The 23,939-nt window shown below is 53.1% G+C and overlaps 2 protein-coding genes across 3 annotated transcripts; both read right to left on the reverse strand.

Moving 5' to 3' along the window:
* Nucleotides 1-47: 47 nt before the first annotated feature.
* On the reverse strand, nt 48-5,326 carry LOC117093537 (inactive serine/threonine-protein kinase TEX14-like). The gene is made up of 12 exons (XM_033228862.1): nt 5,148-5,326; nt 3,342-3,497; nt 2,892-2,944; nt 2,790-2,827; nt 2,659-2,713; nt 2,418-2,515; nt 2,220-2,344; nt 2,032-2,124; nt 1,585-1,627; nt 1,229-1,243; nt 340-389; nt 48-243 (listed from the first exon to the last, which is right to left on the reverse strand). The coding sequence occupies exons 1-12, from the start codon at nt 5,324-5,326 to the stop codon at nt 54-56; spliced, it is 1,095 nt and encodes a 364-aa protein (XP_033084753.1). The 3' UTR covers nt 48-53.
* A 2,954-nt stretch (nt 5,327-8,280) lies between these two features.
* Nucleotides 8,281-22,743, reverse strand: LOC117092378 (hydroxyproline dehydrogenase). Of its 2 annotated transcripts, XM_033225821.1 has the most exons (10): nt 22,539-22,743; nt 22,264-22,463; nt 22,038-22,176; nt 21,866-21,952; nt 16,020-16,100; nt 15,784-15,939; nt 15,537-15,703; nt 11,492-11,602; nt 10,377-10,462; nt 8,281-8,533 (listed from the first exon to the last, which is right to left on the reverse strand). In XM_033225821.1, exons 1-10 carry the CDS (start codon nt 22,710-22,712, stop codon nt 8,349-8,351), a joined length of 1,386 nt encoding a protein of 461 aa, XP_033081712.1. In that variant the 5' UTR covers nt 22,713-22,743; the 3' UTR covers nt 8,281-8,348. The 2 variants fall into 2 exon arrangements, with proteins under 2 accessions (XP_033081712.1, XP_033081713.1); XM_033225822.1 differs by lacking the exon at nt 15,784-15,939.
* Between the last annotated feature and the right edge of the window lie 1,196 nt (nt 22,744-23,939).

The following is a 23,939-nucleotide window of genomic DNA, read 5'->3' on the forward strand; positions in this document are numbered from 1 at the left end:
AGTCGTGCTGGGGCCAAACTCAGTGAGTGAAGACAGACAGAGGGGGCGCTCTATCATTCTGTTTCCTTCTGGGGAGGCCCCAAGGCAGGAGTTACTCCTGGGAGCCTCAGAGAGGTGGTATCTGCAGAGAGGGAACCATGGGCACCCTGGGAGTCTAGGTCAGGAGTGGGGCTCCGGCTGGGCTTTTCTCCAAGCTGACATCCTTTTTGCAGCTCTGCTATGATCTCCTCCAGCAGGTCCATCCTGGGAAGCAGTGGGGCACAGGTAGACCTAGGGTTACCTCAGGGATAAAGACCTAGGGTTACCCAGGGTCCTCCCATCCAAGGCCTCAGGTCTCACTTCTGCAGGCTGGAGAAGAGACCTTCTCCAGTCAGCTCAGTAGCAGGTACCTGCAGGAGAGAAGGCTGGAGCTGCCACCTAGTAGCCATGGCGCTCCAGCGGGCCTGGGAGGGCGGATGGGGCAAGACTGGGCTCGGGGTCCTCTGCTTAGCCTGCCCTCGTGGCCTTCCAGCAGCCTCCCAGTGTGTGGGAAGCCTCCCTGTGGGTCAGCAGGCTGGGGATGGGTTCATAGGGCTGGCGCTCCAGCAGAGTAACCCTGTGTGTGTGCCCCAGCAGCCCCTGCAGGGCTGGAATCTTGGCTGAGAGCTTCCTCAAACTGCTCCATAGAGCTCTGGGTCCCCAGCAGGGAGGCTGAGTCCTGGAGGCTGGAGGTGGAGTGCAGGGAAGGGCCCTGGGGGAGGCAGGGTTGGTTAAGGGTCACAGGTGAGTGAGGGGACAGTTGGGTAACCCTAAAGTTCCCTGGTCAAAGGAGAGGCAGACAGAGAACTTGGGGTTGGTGACTACTGGAGGACGGGCAGAGGTAGTCACGGGTTAGCAATGGGACAGTCGTGCAAGGCTCTGGGGGTATCTGTACTGTTGGGCTGGGCTCCAGGCAGCAGTGCAGGCTGACCCTGGCTGTGGAGCTGTGGCCAGACCCAGGGCTGGGGCCTGAGCTGGGCCCAGAGCTGCTGCCTAGAGTCAAGCTGCTGCCCAAGCTCCAGGCTGCACCCTGCTGTGGCCTGTGACCTCAGGAGTCTCTGGGGCCTGCAGAGAGGGATGGCAGAGAGCTGGCATGGGTTGCCCAGGTGTCCCACAGCTCCCTTGGTCCCCCACAGCCCTGTCCTGGCTCCTACCTGGAATGGAATGGGGCCTGGGGACATCACAGGGGGCACTCCATCGGGGAGCTCACCTCAGGAGCCACATCCTGTGGACCGGAGGCTGGGTATGGGGACACGGGCCTGCCTGGGGTCCCATGGCCACCACCCACCCCCTGCTGACCTGCCCTGTACTTGGGCCATGGCCTCCCACATTAGGTATCAGGTACTCTGCAGGCTGCCCCAGCAGTCAGCAGGTGCTAGGCCTAGCCCAGCTCGAACCTGGCACAGTGCTGGCACCCGGGGGTCCAGGGCCAGGCTCTCCCCTGCCTCCAGCTTGGCCTTCACCTCAGGTCCCCCTCTCCCAGCCCAGGGCAGCCCTCCTGCCAGGAAGCACAGTTAGGGACCCAAGCGGGAGGGTGCCTCCATGGGGCGGGGCGTGGCCACTCACTGACCAGTGAAGACCTGGACCAGGATGCAGAAGCTGTAGAGGTCTGAGGTGGTGGTGGGCATGTCACCATAGATCAGCTCAAGTGGCAGCCATGGGTACAGTTCAGGGGGCTGTACTGTACAGGGCTGCTGGACAGGGACCTGCACCTGCCACCAGACAGAGGAAAACAGACCCCAGGTCACACAGCCCAGCAGTGGTAGGGCCAGCACCCAGCTCCTATGCCACTCACAGTGCCCCTCCCCACCCCCCACCTCCTCTCAGGCTTACAGGGCACTGTGCACAGAACTGGTACTCACCCACTCTTCAGTGGGGGGGATCGCCCCAGCAGGAGGGCTCCATGCTGGGTGCTGGCCCAGACGTGAAGACTCTGGCCATGGTTACTGTCACACACCCTTGTCTTCCGTGGGAGGGCCAACAGGAGGCTGGGCTAGGGGCTGGCACTGGTACCTGCAGTGGTGAAGGTCAGCCAGCAGCACATCTGTCTGGGTTCTAGGGGCTTTCAGCTGCTGCACGGTCACAGTGTGGCCCATCCACAGGAGGCTGGAGAGTGGGGGTGGGGCAGTACAGGCCTGAGACGGGGGGCTTTCCCCGGGAGGGGAGCAGGAGAGCTGGCAAGGGCACAGCAGGGCTCTCACTTGGCCATGAGGGTGTGGGAGCTGCTCTTATAGGTGTGGTCGGGCTCTCCCTGGGCTGCCAGCAGCTCCTTGGAGTTCGCGAGGGGGATGCCTGTTACCAGCACCGGTGGCCACAGGCTACTCAGCTGGGGACAGGCGGGACCATGAGGCACGAAGAAGATAGGGGTGGTTCCCACTCCCACAGCCACTCCCGCTTACCTGACCAAAGCCCAAGGCCGGGACTTGGGAGGCTCTCCTGATCTGCGCTAGCCTCAGCGTCCTGGGTTGGGGGCAGGCTGAAGGTAAGTCTGGGGTGGCTGGGAATGGCGGATGGGTGGGCTTCAGGATGTGGACGATTACCTGTCGACCTGCATCAGCCTCAGGGAGGACAGGGAGCCAGGCGGGCTGTTCCCAAATCTGGCCTGCAACCGGTCCAGAGATGCCATGGGTGGCAACTCACCGTCATGCACTAACGCTGATATGTGGGACCGGCAGAGCTGCAACAGCTCCAGCAACTGGAGAAGTGCACGTGGGGTGAGGCCTGATGGGCACTGGCACTGATCCCTCACTCCCACCAGGGCCACTGCTCACCTCCCAGTTCTGCTTGGCCCCACCCTGCTCAGCCCAGTCTCATGGTGCGCGATCCCGCTGGTCATGCAGTTGCAAGTCACCCCCTGCCTGCCGCAGGGGTACCATCACCGGAGGAGGCGCCTGCGTGCACGGGGGTGTTGCCATTCAGGCAGCGGCTAGAGCAGAACAACGTGGGTGGGAATCAATTAGGGAAGGGACTGAACAGGGACAAAAAGGGGCAGGATGGGGCCCCTGGGGTTGGGAGGAGTCACCGTGTCATGGGAGGTGAATATGAGGATGGGAGGGGTCACGTGAAGACATGATGGGGTCTTTAGGGAATGAGGATCACTGGGAGCAGGGAGGCACTGGGAGAATGGGAACAGTCACTGGGGAATGAGAAGAGGTTAACTGAGAGAACAAGGAGGGTCCCTGGGGGGACAGGAGGGTCACCAGGAAATGGAAGAGGCATCATGACGGAGAGATGCCTTAGGGGAAGAGAGCCCTGGCTCTCAGGTTCTCTGGGGCTCAAGCTTGGGTCCCTGGGATGGGGGGCATCACTGGCTGGCCAGTCACTGGTTGGGGTTGGCACCAAAGGCCAACAGGAGCTTCATGGCAGAGCTGTGGCCCAGTAGCGCCGAGAGGAAGAGTGCCATCTGCCCCGCAGAGTTCTCCCTGTCCACCTGGTCACCTAAGGGGCGGGCAGGCTTAGGATGCCCCTGGCCTACACTCCTGGGTTGGAGACCTGAGGGCCACTAGACAAACACCCTTGCCAATTCCCATCCTCCACAGCACCTCCATGACTGGATGACCATGGACCCCAGGTTCCATCACTGTGTCCTGGAACCTCTGCCCTCCAACTGCTGAGGACCATGCCTCGAAATCCACCTCAACACAGTGCTCCCAAAATCATTAAGTCCACAGAGTTGAAACAAGGGGTGACATCTGCCTGCCATGCAAACATCTATTCCGCAACCCAGGGGGATCAAAACCACACAAAAGTCCCCAGGGACCAGGAGGAAGTGGATTTCAGGGGACTTTGACTTCCAGGAGCCTTGCGCACTGGCCAGGACAGGTGGACTCCACCCAGCTGTGACTCAGTGTAGTACACACAGGTCCCATGAGGCCAGCACTCAACTCTTCAAGTAAAGCAAACTCTGGATTTTATCAGGAGATCTCTCAAATTTTATTTATTTTAATTTTTAATTTTTTGTAGAGATGGGGTCTCACTATATTGCCCAGGCTGGTCTTGGACTCCTGGGCTCAAGCAGTTCTCCCGCCTTGGCTTCCCAAAGTACTGAGATTACACACCTCAGTTTCCCAAAGTACTGAGATTACAGGCATGAGCCACAATGCCCGGTCTCAATTTTATTTTTGAAGCCTGCATCTAAGGGCTCAATCCAGGTGGCAACCTCCTCCATGCCCTTACCTCCAGGCCTCTGCCAATCCCCTCCTGAACTATCTTCCTGCTCAGCTCCCCATCCCAACCACTCACTCCTGCCCCAAGCCCTGGATCTCTCCACCCGTCATTCCCCAGTTACCCTTCCTCCAGCCTCTACCCCAGGTAGGACAAATGCACGGCATCCTTGTCCTTGTATTCCTGTGTCCTTGGCAGACGTGTCTAATTTTTCACGCACTGGGTTCAACCCAGTGTGGTCTCTGCCACAAAACCCCTCCAAATGACCTTTAGGAACCTCTGAATACCAGATTTGTGGCATTGCATTTGACTCAGTAGCCCACCATCTTTTACAACAGCATCTTAACTGCCTTTCTGCACTCATCCTGCCTCACAGAGGCCTTTTTTGTTTTTTGTTTTTGTTTTTGTTTTTTGAGACAGAGTCTCAATCTGTTGCCCAGGCTGGAGTGCAGTAGCATAATCTCAGCTCACTGCAACCTCTGCCTTCTAGGTTCAAATGATTCTCCTGCCTCAGCCTCCCAAGTAGCTGGGATTACAGGCACGTGCCACCATGCCTGGCTGATTTTTGTATTTTCACCATCATGGCCAGGCTGGTCTCAAACTCCTGACCTCAAGTGATCCGCCTGCCTCGGCCTTCCAAAGTGCTGGGATTACAGGCATGAGCCACTGCACCCCACCATCTCTCCCCACTTCTTTTCCCCTTTTTTGCATGGCTGACTCTTATGCTGTGAGACTCAAGCATCCTCCACTTGAAAGGCCATACTGTCTATTGTCTCATCCTCATCCCACTGCATTTCATTCCCAGTGGTCCAAGGATCATGTTCACCCTTAAATCCCCATCAGGGACTGCAGAGCTCGGGACACAATCAGTGCTCGGTACCACTCTGACTGGCCAACTGAAGCCACACCTTCTATACAGCTCCTTGATCCTGCCCCAACAGACGTACTGGCAACCAGGCCCTCACCTCTCAGCAGGAGCCTGGCCGGGCCCCATCCTGGGCTCCCCCGCCACAGCCACGTGGTGCAGACGGCCCACCTGGGTGTCTAGATCCCTCTCGGAACCCAGCTCCACTGGGAAGCGAAAGGGCAGTGAGGGCGTCTGTGGGCTCCGGTTCCGGGGCAGGGATCCGCTAGGGGGTCTCATGAGGGAAGGGGGATGTGAAGGACCGGAACTTTGGGGACAAGAAAACAATAAAGACAGTTGGCTGGGGGTTTTGGGGGCGCAGCCTAGAAGGGAAGGGGATTCAGGAGTGGGATGGGAAGGGAGGCGGCTGAATGAGAAAAGGGGGTGGCTCTGGGAGGGCGACACACCAGAAGGTCTGGGGTCGCAGGGAGACTGAAAGCTGAGGGGGATCTAAGGCAATCCGGAGGCTGGGAGGGGGCTTAGGGCTGGGGTCGGGCGTGCCAGAGTGGCAGAAGGGCTGCGAGGATAGAATCTGAGCCTGGGAAGGGAGTCGGAGGGCTCGGGAGGAGGCTCTGAAGGCTGCAGTGGGAGGAAGAGGCGCCTGTGGCTTAGGATTTGAGAGGTGGTGAGAGGGGTCGTGGGGAGGCTCTGGGGACAGCATCTGTGGGGTCTGCGGGGTGGATGGGGTCTGAGGGCAGCCGGCGGGCTCTGAAGGAGGAGAGGGCACTGATGGCAGGATCTGCCGACGGTGCGAGGGTCCGAGGGTGGGACGCCTGGACTAAGGACTAGGGAAGTGTCTGTGTCTTGGGGGTGGGGTCTGCAGGCTGGGAAAGGGGGCTCTGATGATAGTGTCTGGGGCTGGAGAAGGGGTCAGCGGAATGGGGACAGGGTTTGCTAAACAGTTGGGGGCGGGGTCTGAGGGCCGTGGAAGAGAATGACAGGGTGGGAGGGGCCTGAGGGCTGGGGGAAGGGTCTGAGGGTGATCTGAGGGCCCAGAAAGCTCTGGGAAAGTTCTGGGCCCAGATCCCAGTCCAGGTGGCTTTGCACTCACTGTTGGGCTAGACAGTGGTCGCCACGTGACTGCCAGGTGATTCGGCCAGCCCTATGAACGGGAATCCGAGGTGCTTGAGCCCCAGTGGCCTCCCGCAGCGCCTGCGCAGTAGCACCCCCTTCCCCAACACAACCCAGCTACTAGACCTGGGACCCACCGCCCTGACCAGTCGGGGCTGTCACTGTCTGAGGATGGGGCTGTCTACCCACACCGGACTAAGCTCTGTAAGGCAGGACCTGGGGTCGTTCTTGTCACTGTTGTGTTCACAGCATTGTTCACCCCAGAACCTAGCTCAAAGGAGGCCTCATTCAGTGCTTTTATTCTCACTCTGTCGCCCAGGCTGGGGTGCAGTGGCGCGATCTCGGCTCACCGCAACCTTCATCTCCCAGGTTCAAGCGATTCTCCTACCTCAGCCTCCCGAGTAGCTGGGATTACAGGCTCACACCACCACGCCCAGCTAATTTTCGTATTTTTAGTAGACACAGAGTTTCACCATGTTGGCCAGGTTGGCCTCCAACTCCTGACTTCTGCCCCCCTTGGCCTCCCAAAGTGCTGGGATTACAGGCATGAACCACTGTACCTGGCGTTTTTCTCAGACAGGATCTCACTGTGTTGCCCAGGCTGGTGTGCAGTGGTGAGATCATAGCTCACTCCAGCCTCCACCTCTAGGGCTCAAGCCAACCTCCTGCCTCAGCCTCCCAAGTAGCTGGGACCACAGGCACAGGCCACCCACCACACCTAGCTAATTTTTTTTTTTAAGATGGAGTCTCACTCTGTCGTCAGGCTGGAGTGCAGTGGCACTATCTTGGCTCACTGAAACCTCCACCTCCCAGGTTGAAGCGATTCTCCTGCCTCAGCCTCCCAAGTAGCTGGGACTACTGGTGAGTGCCACCTCGCCAGGCTAATTTTTGTATTTTTAGTAGAGATGGGGTTCCACCACGTTGGCCAGGATGGTTTCAATCTCTTGACCTCGTGATCCATCTGCCTCAGCCTCCCAAAGTGCTGGGATTACAGGTGTGAGCCACCGCACCTGGCTAGCTAATTTCTTTCTTTCTTTCTTTCTTTTTTGAGAGATATGGGGTTTCACTATGTTGCCCAGACTGGTCTCAAACTCCTGACCTCAAGCAATCCACCTGCCTTGGTCTCCCAAAGTGCTGGGATTACAGGCATGAGCCACTGTGCTTAGTTTCATTCAATGCTTATTAACTGACAGAATGACTTGGCTCTTTCTTCTGTCCCTCTCTGGCCACTTGGCCTGGGCCAAGCCCCTTGACTTCAGTGCCTTGGTGTCTGCTCTCCATGTGTGCCCTTCCTTTAGGCATCCCCTGGGATGAAGAAAGTTCTGCATCAGTCACTGGTCAGACCCAACCCAGGATGGACTGCCTCAGAGGTGGGGGAGGCTTCCTTAGTCCTCCATCAGTGCCCTTACTATTCTCAATGGGTGTCTAACGATCTTTTTCTTTTCTTTTCTTTTCCTTTGAGACAGAGTCTCACTCTGTTGTCCAGGCTGGAGTGCAGTGGCATGATCTCAGCTCACTGCAAGCTCTGCCTCCTGGATTCATGCCATTCTCCTGCCTCAGCCTCCCAAGAAGCTGGGACTACAGGTGCCCACCACCACGCCCGGCTGATTTTTTTTTTTTTTTTTTTGTATTTTTAGTAGAGACGGGATTTCACTGTGTTAGCCAGGATGGTCTCGATCTCCTGACCTCATGATCCACACGCCTCAGCCTCCCAAAGTGCTGGGATTATAGGTGTGAGTCACCACGCTCAACCTCTTTATTTTTTGAAACACAGTCTCTTTCTGTCACCCAGACTGGAGAACAGTCTGGATACAATCATAGGTCACTGCAGCCTCAAACCCCTGGGCTCAAGTGATCCTCCCGCCTCAGCCTCCTGAGCTGGGACCACAGGCACGTACCACCATGCCCTACTGATTTAATTTTTTGTAGAGAAAGAATCTTGCTATGTTGCCCAGGCTGGTCTCGAACTCCTAGACTGAAGGAAGCCTCCCACCTTGGCCTCCCAAAGCACTGGGATTATAGGCAAGGGCCACCACTCCCAGCCTAATGATCTCTCTTGAACTGCAAAACCCCTAGCTTGGGCTGGCTGAGGTCAAGATGAGCCCTTCCACAAGGAGGCGGTGTCAGTGCAGGACAGCAGCTTAGGCAGTGCCTAAGGACCTTTATTGACCACATGACCCCCTCAGGGGTGCTAGTGGGGTATCCTTCGGCATCCTGGCAGCAGCCGCCGCCACAGTTCTTGGCTGAGCAGCTCCTGTTCCCTGCGGACACCCTGAAGCACGCTCCGGTTTTCCTGAGCCCTCCGGATCAGGTAGGGGATTACCTCCTCCAAGGAGCCATAGGGGATGGATTTATATACTACATAGCCGGCCTGCCCTGCAGGGAGAGTGGGTTTTGTTTTTTCATTTTTGGTGTTTTTCTGAGACAGAGTCTCGCTCTGTTGCCCAGGATGGAGTGCAGTGGCACAATCTCCGCTCACTGCAACCTCCGCCTCCCAGGTTCGAGTGATTCTCCTCCTGCTTCAGCCTCCTGAGTGGCTGGGATTACAGGAGTATGCCACTATGCCTGGCTAATTTTTGTATTTTTAGTAGAGACAGGGGTCTTACCATGTTTGCCAGGGTGGTCTCGAACTCCTGACCTCAGGTGATCCGCCTGCCTTGGCTTCCCAGAGTGCTGGGATTACAGGCGTGAACCACCGCACCTGGTCTATTTATTTTGTTTTTGAGACAGAATCTGGCTCTGTCGCCCAGGCTGGAGTGCAGTGGCATGATCTCAGCTCACTACAACCTCCGCCTCCTGGGTTCAAGTGATTATCCTGCCTCAGCCTCCCCAGTAGCTGGGATTACAGGCATGCACCACCATGCCCAGCCAATTTTTGTAGTTTTAGTAGAGACAGGGTTTCACCATGTTGGCCAGGCTGGTCTCGAACTCCTGACCTCAAGTGATCCACCCACGTTGGCCTCCCAAAATACTGGGGTTGCAGGTGTGAGCCACTACACCCTGCCCCAGCTAATTGTTCTTATTATTTGTAGAGGTGGAATCTCACTATATTGTTCTGGCTGGCCTCAAACTCCTGGGCTCAAGTGATCCTCATACCTTGGCCTCCCAAAATGCTGGGATTACAGGCATGATCCACTGCATCCAGCTTGCATTTTAAAAAATCTTAGCTATTAAAATGCTGCCAAGAGAGTAAGGAATTTACTAATCCAAGAATCAAGAGAAAGTGAGGCCAGGTATGGTGGCTCATGCCTGTAACCCCAGCACTTTGGGAGACTGAGGTGGGCAGATCACCTGAGTTCAAGAGTTCGAGACCAGCCTGGCCAACACGGTGAAACCATCTGTACTAAAAACACAAAAATTAGCCAGGCATGGTGGCAGGTGCCTGTAGTCCCAACTACTTGGGAGGCTAAGGCAGGAGAATTGCTTGAACCCAGGAGGCAAAGGTTGCGGTGAGTCAAGATGGCACCACTGGACTCCAGCCTGAGTAATGGAGCAAGACTCTGTCTCTAAATAAATAAATAAGAAAATGAGAACTCAGAGAGAGAAGGGACACACAGCAAGCCACTTCTGCCCTGAAAGCAAAACCAAGCTGCTATTTGATGACTTCACAGAGTTTTGGGAGGACATTGAGTCAGACTTCAAGCCTGACTGAGGTAAGAGTTATAAGGGAGAACTTCCTCAAGTTAAGCCAGAACCCAAAAAGCTACACCCTCAGAGTAAGAGTTAATAAAAAGTCAACATTGCAACCTTCCCCCAGTCCCAGGAAATGGTCTTGGTTGTAAACAGATCAAGGAACAAAACAGAAAAATCCACCTCTGCAAAGTTGGGGCTATGGGTTAACCCCCTTATGTATTTGTAGTTCAAATTTGCACCAGTGGGGTGTCTCAAGAAACCTCAAGCTGTGAATTTAGGATAAAGTGATTTTGTTCTGCTTAGCACCTGGCAGAAGAAAACGTTAATTATCTGGTGTCAGGCCCTGAGGAGCAAAAGGAGTAAAGATAACAAAACACACAAGAAATAATACACCGTGACCAAGAACCAGCAGAGATGACAGACGACAGACACAGAGACACAGCCTTGGAAGGCCCACAGACACTGGAATGACAGATCTCTCTGGAAGGATCTGGAGGCTGGGCCTTGGTTGGGAATAGGAGAAGGGCTCTGGCTGGGAGGGAGTGAGGCCTGGGGCTTGGTGGGGGTGGGGGAGACATTCACATACCCAGTGCCAGAGAGACATGGTCACACATGCCCAGAAGTTGTCCGAAACAGACAGTCCCATCCAGAGGAATGCCCAGCTCCCACATGCTGCAGAAAAGACCACATCATCACTCCAGACCGTGGCTGCATCTAGAGCTTAGAGTCAGCCACTATGCACCCATATGGCAGCTCCAGTAATTCAAATATTGAAGTATTTCCAAACTCAATGATACATAATGATAAGTCCTTTGCATTCCTTGAAGGTCCCCCAGGGACTCCCAGCCACTTCCCTGGAGCCCTCAGACCTTCTTATGCCCCAGCAAATAAGAGGCGACATCTTGTCCATCTGGAACCTATAAGGATCTACAGGTATAGCAGGGGTTAATGTGTTTGTTTGTTTGTTTGTTTGTTTGAAGAGGTAGGGTCTTGCTTTGTTATCCAGGCCGGAGTGCAGTGGCTCAAGCACTGCTCACTGCAGCCTCAACCTCCTGGGCTCAAGTGATCCTTCCACCTCAGCCTCCCAAATAGCTGGGACTACGGGTGTGTGCCACCACACCCAGCTTTTTTTTTTTTTTTTTTTTTAATTTGATGTAGAAATGGGATCTTTCTGTGTTTCCCAGGCTGGTCTCAAATAGTCCTCCGCCTCAGCCTCCCAAAGTGCTGGGATTATAGGCATGTGCCAACCATGCCCGGCTATAAATTTTTGTTGTTGTTGTTGTTTTTTGTTTGTTTTTGAGACAGAGTCTTGCTCTGTCACCCAGGCTGGAGTGCAGGTGCGCAATCTCGGCTCACTGCAAGCTCCGCCTCCCAGGTTCATGCCGTTCTCCTGCCTCAGCCTCCCAAGTAGCTGGGACTACAGGCGCCCGCCACCACACCTGGCTCACTTTTTTGTATATTTTAGTAGAGACGGGGTTTCACCATGTTAGCCAGGATGGTCTTGATCTCCTGACCTCGTGATCCGCCCACCTCGGCCTCCCAAAGTGCTGGGATTACAGGCGTGAGCCACCGCGCCCGGCTTTAAATATTTTCAAAATTCTCCCCAGAACACCTCTGTCCATCTCTGGCATTCGAGCAAGGGAGAGGAAGCGAGGGCCCTTTTGTGGGCACCTATTTCCCGCCTATCCCTCCACCTCATACCGCTTGGTTGCCTGGCGAACAGATTCCTCATTGTGGGAAGCCACCATGAGGTGGCACATGGGGCCATGGCGGGCCACGCGCGTCAGCATCAGTTCCAGGCAGCGGCTGTAACTGAAGGGAGATGCTCTGTTCAGCTCACCTGGTAAGCGAGGCTCAGGCCCCAGGGACTGGGGTGGGTGGGGTGCTCCTAAGCGAGGGGTCTCTGGAACCAGTACCCTGTTCCATCTGCACCAGTTGTAAGGGACATCCCTTCTCTGAGCCACTTTCATCTTTTAGGTTTTTTGGGGGGCGTTTTGTTTGTTTGTTTTTGAGATGGAGTCTCACTCTCTTACCCAGGCTGGAATGCAGTGGTAATCTTGGCTCACCGCAACCTCCACCTCCCAGGTTCAAGTGATTCCCCTGCCTCAGCCTCCTGAGCAGCTGGGATTACAGGTATGCACCATCACACCCAGCTAATTTTTGTATTTTTAGTAGAGACGGGGTTTCACCATGTTGGTCAGGCTGGTCTCAAACTCCTGACCTCAGGTGATCTGCCCACCTCAGCCTCCCAAAGTGCTGGGATTACAGGCGTGAGCCACCGCGCCCAGCCCCATGTTAGTCTCTTGTCACTGTGAGTTTCCGAGCAGCACTGTTGTGAGGATGGTGTGAGATAAGAGGGGTATGAAGTCTTTGTGGGACAGTGGCAACGGTCTCACAGGAGAGGGTCGCATCATGTGCACGAGATGACATTTCCCCACGGTTATCACTGCTGCGTTGTCAACAGAACATCACTAGCAACAGCCCAGATGTCCATAAATGGGGAACTGGCTAAGGAAACTGTGAAAAGGAAGGAGGACACTGTCTGGGTACTGATATGGAAGAGGAAAAACACTGGCAAATGCCTTGCAAACATGCTGCAGGCCACGGGCCACCCTATGTACTTCACATCCTCTGTGGGTCTTCCCCATCGCCCCCCAGACCTGTTTTCCACCCTTCTCTGCCCCTCAGGAAGCTGACACTTTTGCCCCACATCCCCCATGGAGTCATGTGCAGGAAGGAGTGTGGGTGTCTCACCTCAGCCCCTCCCTGCTCACCCTGACTGTGCTCGCTGTGTGACCACAGCTCCCTAAGGTGGCCCCTCTCCTTCAACTACAGCATAGGGGTCGAAATAGCTTCCTAGGCCGGGCGCAGTGGCTCACGCCTGTAATCCCAGCACTTTGTTAGGCCAAGACGGGAGGATCACGAGGTCAGGAGATCGAGACCATCCTGGCTAACATGGTGAAACCCCATCTCTACTAAAAATACAAAAAATTAGCCGGGCGCGGTGGCGGGCGCCCGTAGTCCCAGCTACATGGGAGGCTGAGGCAGGAGAATAGTGTGAACCCGGGAGGCGGAGCTTGCAGTGAGTCGAGATTGCGCCACTGCACTCCAGCCTGGGCGACAGAGCGAGACTCCATCTCAAAAAAAAAGAAAAAAAGAAATAGCTTCCTAATAACTTCCCTGACTTTGCCCACACTTCCTTTTTGTTTTTGTTTTTGTTTTTGTTTTAGAGACTGGGTCTCACTCTGTTGCCAAGGTTGGAGTGCAGTGGCACGATCTCAGCTCACTGAATCCTCCAACTCCTGGGCTCAAGCGATCCTCCCATCTTGGCCTCCCAAACTGCTGGGATTACAGGTGTGAGGCCCTGTGCCTGGTCCCTGACGCTTCTATAAACAGCCCCTTCACCAAATTTCCTTTAGTTAAAACCCTTTGTGCGGAATTCTGTTTCCTTGGGAAAAAGCTAATCACTCATTTTTTTTTTTTTTTTTTTTTTTGAGACGGAGTTTCGCTCTGTCGCCCAGGCTGGAGTGCAGTGGCCAGATCTCAGCTCACTGCAAGCTCCGCCTCCCATGTTTACGCCATTCTCCTGCCTCAGCCTCCCGAGTAGCTGGGACTACAGGCGCCCGCCACCTCTCCCGGCTAGTTTTTTGTATTTTTTAGTAGAGACGGGGTTTCACCGTGTTAGCCAGGATGGTCTCGATCTCCTGACCTCGTGATCCACCCGTCTCGGCCTCCCAAAGTGCTGGGATTACAGGCTTGAGCCACCGCACCCGGCCTACTCATTTAATTCTCAAATCAGCTCCGGGAGGCAGATGTTCCTATTCCCTTTTTACAGAGTGCGGAGACTGAAACTGAGAAGTGTTCCACCTCTCGTCCCCAGGTCACACAGCTAGAGGTGACCAGGCTGGGATTTGAACTCAGGCTGTCTGATGCTCCAGAGCCCAGGTTCCTTATCAGTAGGCTATTCTGCCTTTAAAATGCACAGTCGAGGCTGGACATGCTGCTCATGCCTATAATCCCAGCACTTGGGGAGGCCAAGGCAGGAGGGCTGCTTGAACCTAGGAGTTCGAGACTAGCCTGGGCAACATAGGGAGAACCCGTGTCTACAAAAAAAAAAAAATTTTTGGACATGGTGGTGTGCGCTGTTGGTCTCAGCTACTTGGGAGACTGAGGTGGGAGGATGGCTTGGGCCTGGGGAGTCAAGGCTGCAGCAAGCCAAGATTGCAGCACTGCACTCCAGCCTGGGAGACAGAGTGCGACCCTGTCTCAAAAATAAGTTAAAAAACAAATGAAAAAAGCCAAATATACAAGGTCACATATTGTGTGATTCCATTTATATGAAATGTCTAGAATAGGCAAATCCACAGAGACAAAAAGTAGGTTAGTGGTTTCCAGGGGCTGAGGGGAGGAGGGAACAGAAAGTGACTGACTTCTTACTGGTATGAGGTTACTTTTTGGGGTGATGAAAATATTCTGGAATCAAAGAGTGGTGACGGTTGCGCAATTTTGGGAATATACTAAACTCTGCTGAATTGTATGTTTTAAAATTGTGAATTCTATGATATGTGAATTATATTTCAATTTTTAAAATAATAGTGCAAATTATTATTATTATTATTATTTTGAGACAGAGTCTCAGTCTGTCACCCAGGCTGGAGTTCAGTGGCACAATCTTGGCTCACTGCAACCTTTGCCTCCTGGGTTCAAGTGATTTTCCTGCCTCAGCCTCCCAAGTAGCTGGGATTACCAGTGCAAGCCACCACACCTAGCTAATTTTTGTATTTTTAGTAGAGACAGGGTTTTACCATGTTGGCTAGGCTGGTCTCAAAACTCCTGACCTCAAGTGATCTGCCTGCCTCAGCCTCCCAAAGTGCTGGGATTACAAGCATGAGCCACCATGCCTGGCCATAATTTTTTATTTTTAATGTTTTTACAGATGGGATCTTGCTATGTTGCTCATATTGGGCTCAAGCAATCTTCCTACCTTAGCCTCCCAAGTAGGTGGGATAACAGGCACACACCACTGTGCCTGGCTTGGTGCCAGTTAAGCCAATGGTACACAAACGTGCCTTGGAGCCCCTGCAGATCTCGGACATGAGCCTAGATTCCAAGCATGGCTCGGCCACCTGCTCTGTAACCTGGGTGAGTCCCTGTGGCCCCCAGAGAAGGTACCAAGAAGTAAAGATATAAGGAGGTGAGGGATGGGGCCATGCTGCTGTCTGCAGTGGGAATGTCCCAGGCAGTGGGAACAGGAAATGCCAAGCCCCTGGGTATCATGGAGGAGGCCAGTGTGGCTGCAGTGGAGTGAGGGAGAGGAAGAGAAAGTTAGGGAAGTGACAGGGACCAGAGCATGTGGGGCTCAGAGGCCACTGTAGGCGTTTCTTTTTGGTTTTTTGTTTGTTTGTTTGTGTGTGTGTTTGTTTTGAGACAGAGTCTCACTCTGTTGCCCAGGCTGAAGTGTGGTGGTGCAGTCATGGCTCGCTGCAGCCTTGAACTCCTGGCCTCAAGTGATCCTCCCACCTCAGCCTCCTAAGTAGCTGAACTACAGGCACGTGCTATCACACCCGGCTATTGTTAAAATTTTTTAGAGATGAGGTCTCCCTGTGTTGCCCAGGCTGGTCTTCAACTCCTGTTCTCAAGTAAATCTCTAGCTTCAGCCTCTCAAAGCACTGGGATTACAGGTATGAGTCACTGCACCCGACCATTAGGTGTTATTTCCTGCAGAGGCCGGCTGGCCCAGGCCTACCTCTCACTGGTGGCCTCATAGTCAGGCTGAGTGGGGTCCTTCATCCCATGAAGCTGGGCCACCGCTCTCTCCTTGTCCAGATAGGCACCTCGTACCAGCTTCACTCCGAAGGCCAGGCCGGCTCTGTGTGCGGCCTCTGCGTCCCTCCCCAGCCGCTCGAATGTGTCCTGTACGCAGCACGCGGGCAGGTTCTGGTAGGTCAGGGTGTGGGTTCCCCAGCCTGCACCTCCCGGAACACACTGCACACCTTTAGATAGGCCTGGTAGGTGTTCCACACCCAGGGCCCGCCTTCTCCTGGGCTGTTCCAGCGCACGGCCAGGGCAGCCACCAGCAGCGAGAGCGCAGGGTTCAGTGAGGTGTACTCTGCATCCACCAGGAGCCGCACATGCTGGGCCCGGGCATACTGAGGGTAACAGAGACGGTGGTCAGGGTCCTGCGTGTCCAGCAGGGGCAGTGGAGCCAGACCCCAGCAGGAGGGGTTACCTGGGCCACCCGATGCAAGCGGCTGAGGGAGGCCTGGAGGTGCTGGTTCTGCTCCTCGTTGAGGCAGGAGACCTGGAGGTTCTAGGGGGCAGCAGGGGAAGTGGGAAAAAGCTTAGAAGTTGCTAGAAATCTAAAAATGAACAATATCAGTTAGGTACTTTTAACTGAGGGAGTTATGAGCCTAGAATCAGGGTTTGAATCCAGGCTCCACCACCTATTGTGTGACTTGGGTAAGTTATATAACCTTTCTGGGCCTCAGTTTTTGTTTGTTTGTTTTTTGAGATGGATTATTGCTCTGCTGCTCAGGTTGGAGTGCAGTGGCATGATCTCAGCTCACTACAACCTCCGCCTCCTGGATTCAAGTGATTCTCCTGCTTCAGCCTCCCAAGTAGCTGGGATTACAGGTGCTCACCACCGTGCCCAGCTAATATTTGTACTTTTAGTAGAGACGGGGTTTCACCATGTTGCCCAGGCTGGTCTCAAACTCCTGACCTCAAGTGATCCACCCACCTTGACCTCCCAAAGTGCTGGGATTACAGGCGTGAGCCACTGTGCTCAGCTCTCCCTGCTACTCTTTGAACACGACGGGGAACTTCCCACCTCCAGGCCTTTACCTGCTGCTATGTTTCCTTCAAGTATTTGCTCTAATGCCACTTTCTCAACATGGTTTCCCAGCTATACATTGGCAACTTCTTTTCCTGTTCCTCAGCCTTATTTTCCCCTACTTGTTACGTACTGATTTTTGTTTTGTTTTGTTGAGACAGAGTCTTGCTGTGTTGCCCAGGCTGGAATTGCAGTGGTGCGATCATGGCTCACTGCAGCCTCTACCTCCCCAGCTCAAGCAATCCTCCTACTTCAGCCTCCCAAGTACCTAGGACCTCAGGCACCCACCACCACGCCTGGCTAACTTTTTACTATTTGTAGAGTCAAGGTCTTCCTATGTTGCCCAGGCTGGTCTCAGACTCCTGGGCTCAAGTGATCCTCCCACTTCAGCTTCCCAAAGTGCTGGGATTCTGACTTTGGTTTTAATTATTGTCTCTTGCCCCTGACTTGCAAGGAAGTGCCTCGAGGTCAGAGATTACACCTTCATGCCCCCTCAGCCCCTAGCACCGTGTCTGGAACAAGATAGATGTTCAGCAAACACTTCGGGAGTGGATACGCTTGTAACATGGAAGTAACAATTATTCTAACTCACAGTCTTATGCAGATTCATCTGGCTGAATGTGAGCTGCTGGTGACTCCAGGGAGTCTGGCTGGGTTCAAAGAAGTTGGGAAATGGAAGAAAGAGGAATAGGTGGGGCTGAAAGCTTTATTATATCCAATAAGGTCGATATGGATGACAGGCCTAGGCTTGCTCATGGAATCTGGAGGCAGGTTGGGCTGGAAGCTACAACCCTCCCATGGTGGGGAGAATGCTGCCTCCTGGAGGAGGGAAAAGCTGGGGGCAGCAGCCTGGTTTCCTCTTCCCCCAACAGAGGATTGTCTCCCCCTTGACTTGGGGCATAGTCTCAGGCCCTCAGGGAGCTATTTCAGACACCCACCAAAGATTTAACTCATTTAATCTTTTTTTTTTTTTTTTTTGAGACGGAGTCTCGCTCTGTCGCCCAGGCTAGAGTGCAGTGGCCGGATCTCAGCTCATGGCAAGCTCTGCCTCCCGGGTTTATGCCATTCTCCTGCCTCAGCCTCTCGAGTAGTTGGGACTATAGGTGCCTGCCATGGCGCCCGGCTAGTTTTTTGTATTTTTTAGTGGAGACGGGGTTTCACCATGTTAGCCAGGATGGTCTCGATCTCCTGACCTCGTGATCCGCCCATCTCGACTTCCCAAAGTGCCGGGATTACAGGCTTGAGCCCCCGCGCCCGGCCAACTCATTTAATCTTTACCACCCTCTGATGTAGCAACTGTTATTGTCCCCCTTTTTCTAGATGGGGAAACTGAGGCGCAGAGCAGGGAAGTCACTTGTCAAAAGTCACACAGCTAACTCAGGGCAGACCTGAGGTCTGAACCTCAGCCTTTCCAGAGCCTGGGTCTTTCTCTCTTTTCCTTCCCTCCCTCCCTTCCTTCCTTTCCTTCTTTTTTTTCTTTTCTTTTCTTTTTTTTTTTGAGACAGGGTCTCACTCTGTCTCCCAGGCAAGAGTGCAGTAGTGTGAGTTCAAGTGATTCTCCTGCCTCAGCCTCCTGAGTAACTGGGACTACAGGCAAGTGCCACCACTTCTGGATAATCTTTTGTATTTTTAGTAGAGATGGGGTTTTACCACGTTGTCCAGGCTGGTCTCAAACTCCTGACCTCAAGTGATCCACCCCCACTTAGCCTCTCAAAGTGCTGGGATTACAGGCATGAGCTACGGCACCTGGCCCTCTTTCTTTCTTTTTCTTTTTTTTTTTTTTTTAGAGACAGGGTCTCTCATTCTGTCGCCCAGGCTGGAGTGAAGTGGCACAATTTTTAGCTCACTGCAGCCTCAAACTTGCCAGCTTAAGCAATCCTCCCACCTTAACCTGCAGAGAAGCAAGGATTACAGGTGCCTGCCACCACATCCAGCTAATTTTAAGAAAGTTTTTGTAAAGATGAGGGCTTACTGTATTACTCAGGCTAGTATTGACCTCCTGAGCTCAAGTGATCCTCTTGCCTTAGCCTCCACACCAGGTGTGCACCAGCACACAGGCTAAGTTTTTCATTTTTTGTAGAAATGGGGTCTCACTATGTTGCCTGGGCAGGTCTTAAACTCCTGAGCTCAAGTAAGCCTCCAATTTCAGCCTCCCAAAATGCAGATTACAGGCATGAGGCACCGCACCCAGCCTGCTTAAAACCAAGAAGTTACTGTCACTCTCCCCACAGGAATAAACTAAAGCTCATGAAGAGATGAACTCCTTACTTTCCCAAGCTGAGTTTCTGAACCATGAAATCTTTTTTCTATGTGTTCTCTGATACACTTTATAAATTACAAATAAGGCCAGGTACAGTGGCTTACGCCTGTAATCCCAACACTTTTGGAGGTCAAGGCAGGCGGATCACGAGGTCAGGAGTTCAAGACCAGCCTGGCCAATATAGTGAAACCCCATTTCTACTAAAAATACAAAACTTAGCTGGGCATGGTGGCACACACCTATAGTTCCAGCTACTCGGGACGCTGGAGCAGGAGAATCGGGTGAACCTGGGAGGCAGAGGTTGCAGTGAACCGAGATCGCAACACTGCACTCCAGCCTGGGCAACAGAGCCAGAGGCCATCCCCCGCCCCTGACAAAAAAAAAAAAAAAAAAAGGCCGAGTGCGGTGGCTCAAGCCTGTAATCCCAGCACTTTGGGAGGCCGAGACGGGCGGATCACGAGATCAGGAGATCCAGACCATCCTGGCTAACCAGGTGAAATCCCCTCTCTACTAAAAAATACAAAAAAATAGCCGGGTGAGGTGGTGGGCGCCTGTAGTCCCAGCTACTCGGGAGGCTGAGGCAGGAGAATAGCGTGAATCCGGGAGGCGGAGCTTGCAGTGAGCTGAGATCCGGCCACTGCACTCCAGCCTGGGCGACAGAGGGAGACTCCATCTGAAAAAAAAAAAAAGAGCTGAGCGCAGTGGCTCACGTCTATAATCCCAGCACTTTGGGAGGCTGAGGCGGGCATTTCACCTGAGGCCAGGAGTTTGAGAGCAGCCTGGCCAACATGGTGAAGTCTCATCTCTACTAAAAATACAAAAATTAGCTGGGCGTGATGGTGGGCGCTCTTGTAATCCCAGCTACTCAGGAGGCTGAAGCAGGAGAACCTGGGAGACGGAGGTCGCAGTGAACCAAGATCACACCACTGCACTCCAGCCTGGGCGACAGAGCAAGACTCTGTCTTAAAATAATAATAATAAATAGATAAGTAAAAATTACAAATAAAAAAATTAGAAAAAGAAACATCAGCATGTGCACTGTAGCATTGTTTGGGAGGGTGGAGACACAGAGGCCACCCAGGGGTTCACCCCAGGAGAGGTAAACCGTGCAGCAGCCAGTGGCACAAGGATTCTTCAGGCACCAGCCTGTGCAATACAGTGTGACCCTTTATCTACAAAAAATTTTAAAAATTAGCTGGACGTGGTGGCTCATTCCTATAATCCCAACTACTTGGGAGGCTTAGGTGGGAGGATTGCTAGAGCTCAGGAGTTCGAGGCTACAGTGCGCTGTGATCATGCCACTGCACTCCAGCCTGGGTGACAGAGACAGACCCTGTATAAAAACAAAAACAAAACCAAAACAAAACTTTGTGTGGATCTTAATATCAGTGGAAAAAATAAGAAGTAGAGTGAGATAGCTGATACAATGCTTTTGTGTAAATTTAAAACATTCTCTCGATTGATGGAGATGGGCAGGAGGGAACTTTGCAGTGATGGAAATGTTCTAAATCTTTTTGTTTTTCTTTTTCTTTTTTTGAGACAGAATTTTGATCTTTTTGCCCAGGCTAGAGTGCAATGGCATGATCTTGGCTCATTGCAAACTCCGCCTCCCGGGTTCAAGTGATTCTTTTGCCTCAGCCTCCCCAGTAGCTGGGATTACAGGCGCATGCCACCACGCTTGGCTAATTTTGTATGTCTAGTAGAGACAGGGTTTCACGATGTTGGCCAGGCTATTCTTAAACTCCTGACCTCCAGTAATCCATCTGCCTCAGCCTCAAAGTATTGAGAGTACAGGCATGAGACACCGCTCCCGGCCATGTTCTAAATCTTGATAGGGATTTGGATTGCTCAAGTGTGTGTTTTGGTCAAGGTTCATCAAGGGGCACATTTACAATGTGTGTAGTTCATTGTTTTACCTTGAAAGAAAAAAGTACTGGGAATAATTATTGGGCTCTATAATGAGCCCATTATTCACATCCTGAAGCATTCAGGGGGAAAACATACTGAAGTCTGCAATTCACTTTGAAATGCACCAAAAAATAAGATGGATTGATGGATGGATAGAGGAATAGAGGATAGATATGATTTAAAGCGAGTATAGTTAAAGGTGGCAGGTACATGGATGTTCATGTACAATTCTTTTTACTTTTCTGTATATTTGAAAATTTTTATAATAGAATATTGGGGAAAATATGACCCCACGAATGGTACACACCTGGCAAAACAAAATCATAGAAACAAAAAGATATGCATTATACAAGACAGGAGGCTGGGTGTGATGGTTCACACCTATAATCCCAGAACTTCAGGAGGCTGAGGCTGGGGGACTGCTTGAGGCTATGAGTTAGAGACCAGCCTGTGCAACACAGTAAGACAGAGAGAGAGAGAGAGAGAGAGAGAGAGGAGGGAGGAGAGAGAGAAGGAAGGAGGGAGGGAAGGAAGAAAGGAAGGAGGGAGGGAGGGAGGGAGGGAGGGGAGAGAGAAGGAAAAAGAAAAGAAGGAAGGAAAGAAAGAGAGAGAGAGAAAGGAAGGAAGGAGAGAGAGAGAAAGAAAAAGGAAGGAGTGAGAGAGAAAGAAAGAAAAAAAGATGGAGTAAGGTTGAAATAGAATATAGAGATAAAAAGGAAATAATGATTGAATGAACAAACTAAGATTCCATTGGCCTAATCAGAACTTACACCCAGCCAGCTCACACCCGTGTGGCTGTGTTGACTGAGGACACATTGAAGTACCTCTTTCTAGCTGATAAACAGCTTCTATCCCAGTCCCTTCTCTGAGAGCCTCCAGCCTCCAGGCTCCTCCCTGAGAACCCAGATGACCCTGATTCCATCCATTTCTACCATGCCTGGGAGCTACAGCTGCATTTCTGCTGGCTGCTCCAAGGCTGGAGGTGGCCGTGAGCATTTTGAACATCTGGCGCGCCATGTGGCCGCATCTGAGTCCAAGGCACTCTGTCCCCGACAGTCCCGCTTGAGATCCTTACCTGCCCAGAGTCCATGGCTTCAGCCAGCCTCTCGGGGCTCAGCTCCAAAGAGGCTCCTGGCCTTCTGACCCATGAGGCTAGCTCCTTCTGAAATGGGGTGGTAGGTGGGGTGGTTTGCGGAGCCCGGTGGGCAGCCGTGCCCTCCTGGCACCCCCATCTTTGCACTCCTTACACAGAGCCGAGCGCTGGTCAGCGCCGTCACCTTCAGCTGCATGAGGCTGGCCTCAGCCAGGCTGGGGGGCTCCAGGAGGTCCCGCGACAGGTCCACACACCGCAGCATAGCGCCGAGGTTCCCCTCATACCAGACCTCACTGCCCAGCCAGCAGGCGTCAGGTCCTGACCTGCGGAGCCCCTTCCTGCATCCTCCCAGCCTCCCTGGGCCCTGGCTCCCTACTCACCTGTTCTTGGCAGCACAGTCCGGGTCCTCCTCAGTGGGCACTGCCAGCAGTGGCCGGAGGCTGAGGGTCCGCAGCTGCCGCACGCAGCCCCTCACCTCCTCTGCCGTCTCACCAGCCACAAACTGCCCATAAACGGATGCTCGGAGAAACGCGCCTGAGAGCCGGGAGCCCAGGAGGAGTCCCTGAGACCAGGCCTGGAGCTGGGTGACAGAGAGCGAGGGCTCAGCGCCAGGCTATGGGGAGCCTCCAGGCTGGTCCTCGGGATCATTGTTCACCATCAGCCCGTGAGTGACCAGTGGGGGCCAGGCACACAGCCGGAGAACCAGCAAGGCCCGTGTCAGCTCTCCTGTGCCCTTGAGTTGGAAGGCACCACCATCAAAGCTCAGGGGCTGCCAGCCCCTCGTCAGGGGACCTGCTTGGGAACAGAGCAGGTAACAGGTCCGGAGCATCCTGGGTCCCTGGCTGCCTCCACACCAGAGAAGGTGCCCTGGAGGCCACAGGTTCACCAACTGCCCCTTGCTCAGACTGGGGGCAGTGACTGATTAACTGGGCAAAACCTCAGGATCACAGGCTCCTTGAGGGCAATTAATTATTAACAAATGGGGACAGAGTTCAGAGTAACGGTAACGGGAGGCGAACCCCCAATAACAGCCCCCAACAATCCTCAGCACAACAGCCTGCACTTACTAGGTAATCACCACGTGCTGGGGAAAACAGGGGCTCCGGAGCAAGGATCCCTGGGTTCAGGACATTGGGCTTTGTGATCCAGGACGAGCTACTTAACTGCTTTTGTGGCAATTGCTTCCTCCACCTCCCAAGTAGCTGGGATTACAGGTGCATGTGATCACACCGAGGGTAATTTTTAATTGTTTTTTTGGTAGAGACAGAGTCTCACTGTGTTACCCAGGCTGGTCTTGAACCCCTGGACTCAAGCAGTCCTCCCACCTCGGCCTCCCAAAGTACTGGGATTTCAGGCATGAGCCACAGCACCTGGTTCTCACATTGTAAGTCTTTTTTTAAAAGCTATAACCTATGTTTATACATTCCTGAATGTACATTTCACCAAAAAAGTTAAAAAAATTAATCATAATATCAGTTTCCCAGAGCTGTTGTGTGGATCCAATTAATGGACACATACAACCTGGTACACAATCTGTGTTCAGTAAGCACTGGCTGTGGTCATTAAGTGCTGTGGTGTATACAATCTCATTCATACTTGTCTTCATGATGAAGCATGTACCATTAATCACCCCTGGTTTGGGGATCCCCAAGACCACATGAGGTTCAATCATTCTCTAGAAAGACTCACAAAACTCAGAAAAGCCATGAGACTCACGGTTATGGTTTGTTACAGTGAAAGGATACAGATTAAACTTAGCAAAGGGAAGAGGCACAAGGAGACTCCAGGAGCAAGCTTCTAGTCATGCTCTCCCAGTGGAGTCAAGAGATCAGTGCTCAATTTTCCCAGCATGCATTGAGAATTGCAGTCAGGGAAGCTGACCAGAGCCTTGATGACCAGGGTTTTTATTGGGGTCACACGGGCATGGCTGACTGCCTGCATGACCGACCTTGTCTCTAGCTCCTCCAGAGGTCAAGCTGATACTGCATGGCCCAAGGTCCCCAGATAAACAGAGATACTCTTTTAAAAACATTTTTGAGACAGAGTCTCACTCTGT

The sequence above is a fragment of the Trachypithecus francoisi genome, unplaced genomic scaffold (genome assembly GCF_009764315.1).
Source record: "Trachypithecus francoisi isolate TF-2019V2 unplaced genomic scaffold, Tfra_2.0 Lachesis_group12, whole genome shotgun sequence".
NCBI lineage: Eukaryota > Metazoa > Chordata > Mammalia > Primates > Cercopithecidae > Trachypithecus > Trachypithecus francoisi.

Coding starts and splice junctions, on each gene's coding strand:
- LOC117093537 (XM_033228862.1), bottom strand. CDS start 5,326: ATGAGACCCCCTAGCGGATCCCTGCCCCGGAACCGGAGCCCACAGACG. Junction 2,945..3,341: donor TTTGGTGCCAACCCCAACCA/GTGACTGGCCAG, acceptor GTTCTGCTCTAG/CCGCTGCCTGAATGGCAACA. Junction 244..339: donor CTCTTCTCCAGCCTGCAGAA/GTGAGACCTGAG, acceptor ACTGCTTCCCAG/GATGGACCTGCTGGAGGAGA.
- LOC117092378 (XM_033225821.1), bottom strand. CDS start 22,712: ATGCTCCGGACCTGTTACCTGCTCTGTTCCCAAGCAGGTCCCCTGACG. Junction 15,704..15,783: donor CCTACCAGGCCTATCTAAAG/GTGTGCAGTGTG, acceptor TGCTGCGTACAG/GACACATTCGAGCGGCTGGG. Junction 11,603..15,536: donor TATGAGGCCACCAGTGAGAG/GTAGGCCTGGGC, acceptor ATCTCCCTTCAG/TTACAGCCGCTGCCTGGAAC.